Source organism: Priapulus caudatus, unplaced genomic scaffold (genome assembly GCF_000485595.1).
Source record: "Priapulus caudatus unplaced genomic scaffold, Priapulus_caudatus-5.0.1 Scaffold357, whole genome shotgun sequence".
NCBI classification, from domain to species: Eukaryota; Metazoa; Priapulida; class Priapulimorpha; order Priapulimorphida; family Priapulidae; genus Priapulus; species Priapulus caudatus.
The window spans coordinates 11,938-14,401 of NW_014577418.1; the positions used below are offsets into that span (position 1 = coordinate 11,938).

The 2,464-nt window shown below is 43.4% G+C and overlaps 1 protein-coding gene across 1 annotated transcript; it reads right to left on the reverse strand.

The window, feature by feature from the left end:
* Positions 1-708: 708 nt before the first annotated feature.
* LOC106809469 (putative nuclease HARBI1) lies at positions 709-1,627 on the reverse strand. The gene is given in 3 exon segments (XM_014812555.1): positions 709-1,080; positions 1,083-1,377; positions 1,470-1,627. Coding segments are annotated over 3 exon segments (825 nt in total).
* Positions 1,628-2,464: the final 837 nt, after the last annotated feature.

The following is a 2,464-nucleotide window of genomic DNA, read 5'->3' on the forward strand; positions in this document are numbered from 1 at the left end:
ATAATATGCCTCGTGTATAGGAATTTGTCTGTGATACCGTATATATGATAATAAGGACATTATACGGTGAGTTATAAGTTAGTGAGCTTCATCTGCTAAAGGCACTACACATTTTTTCATTACTAATTGGTACATATTTTTTGTCTTGACTGTTTACTGGTAATAACTGGTAAATATTTTTTATGTCTGAAGCTCAAAGTTGCTCCTAGCCAATTCCCATCATGCACACATTTCAACCAATTGAAACTATTACTCGTGCATGGGTCGACTACTCCCTTTTTTGCCGAAAAATTTGGCCCTCAAAACGACCTATACACAAGTATATACGTTAATTTTGAAACTTGTGAATGTTTTTAATAAATTGGAAATTATTATGCCAGATTCGACTACTGAGACTGCTAGGAAGAAGGGGCAGAAGCGCAAATATGAGTCGAAGTCGGATGGTTTTCGGTCACTATTAATCGAGATGAAGGAAGACTGAGCGGCCGAGGAGGCAAGACTGAAAGCGACCAGAGAGAAGCATAATAAAAAAAATGCAGATGTATTTAAGTCGAGTAAATAAATGTGATGATAAAAACTCTCCCTGGTAACACTGAAAATGTTGAACATCATTTAACTCTATGCAACTTATCTAACTAATCATTAAATATCATGCAACTCTTCATACGTGACATCCCAGGGGTTGTCCAATAATTAAATGCCCGATGATTAAATATGACACCACAAGCTATCTACCACGGCCTGTCTTCTCAGCGATCCTGCAGTGTTTTCGGATCTGAGACCAGGAGTTGATGCCAAGCATACAGTGGAGTCTGCATCCTCAGAGTTATCATTGTCAATAAACTCTTCGATTTCCTCATCCTCTGAAATCAGGCAAATGTTATGGACCACGAAAATAGCAGTGATAACTTGTACACACTCCTCGATCGCTGTCACCTCCATGAGCTTTAGCCTTCTAAAGCGGCCTTTCAATAGGCCAAACGCACGCTCTATAACCATGCGGCTGCTGCTGTGCACAAAGTTATAGTTTTTCTGATCTTGCGTCAGTCGCCCCGTGTCGCGGAAAGGAGTGAGCAACGAGGGGCATATAGTGGATAGGCTGCATTACCTATTAGGAATGTTTCCCCTGGACACTGCGGGTGCGGCTGTTCACGGAGGGACTGCCCGAGAGGAGAGTTGACAAACACCTTCGCATCATCTACGGAACCGGGCCACCCGGCATAAATATCCGTGAAGAACATGGTGTCGTCACACACTGCCTGCACGCTGATGGAGTGAAACCACTTTCTGTTCACATAGGCATTAGGCATGTGGTGGGGAGCAAGAATGGGGATGTGGGTGCCATCTGCACCGATTATGCCACGTATGCCTCGCTTTCTTTCGAATGAGTTTTTTTACGCGGTTTGTTTTACTGCCAGTTGGCCACTTGATGAAGACACCTATTAGCGAGTTTAGGGCATCCAAAATACCTCTTCTGGCCTGCAGGACTGAGGAGTCTGACACTCCAAATTTGTCCGATTCTCTGGATGCTGCCCTCGTTCGCCATGAAGTGGAGCACGATCAGCCACAGGAATTTTTCATCCACAGGAATCGTTAGCCGACCGCCTCCATGCTCTCTGGTTCTCATCTTGGAACCAACAATTCTGGCTAGCTGCTCAGCAGTTGCTTAAATATAACTAAAACTATGTCAGCATGTGTTTATTCAGAAATAAAATGCTATATAGAATTAGATACAAATGTACTCGTGTAAGAAGAAGGAAAAATGTATGATAAACATTGGTTACTAGCTAGACATGTTCGGGTTGATCGGGAAAATGTCGAGTCAAATGCTTCAGATACATACTAGTAGAAGTATAAAGATTTCAAGATTCCAACTGTTTTATTTGTGCATAAAGCCCGGCGCACACGTGAGTAATTTTACTCAAGTAAAATGATGCATGCGTCAAAATACTCAATGAAAATCCGCCGCACACGGGTGTATTTTGACGCATGCATCATATTACTTGAGTAAAATTACTCACGTGTGCGCCGGGCTTAAGACAAACATATATACACGTCATTATCAAAGAAAGTACAATTTTAATCAGTTAAAGCACGGAAGTGCCGAAGGACATTTAACTCATCTAGTTTGCCACCCGAAGAGTTGGTTTATTAGAGCAGCCACTGAATAATAGCCTCGTCTACACGACGAACCTTAACTCGAGTTAAGCTAACTTGAGTTAAGCGTTAACTCGAGTTAGCGATTATGTAGCGTCTACACGACAACACCCGATAGCGATTATTACCGATTTATTATGCATGCGTGCGTGCGTGTGTATGTAAACGTGCGTGCGTGTGTGCGTGCGTGTGCACGTATACTTGCGTGCGTGCGTGTGCACGTATACCTGCGTTCGTTCGTGCGTGCGTGCGTGCGTGTGCACGTACACGTGCGTGCATGCATGTGCACGTACACGTGCGTGCATGC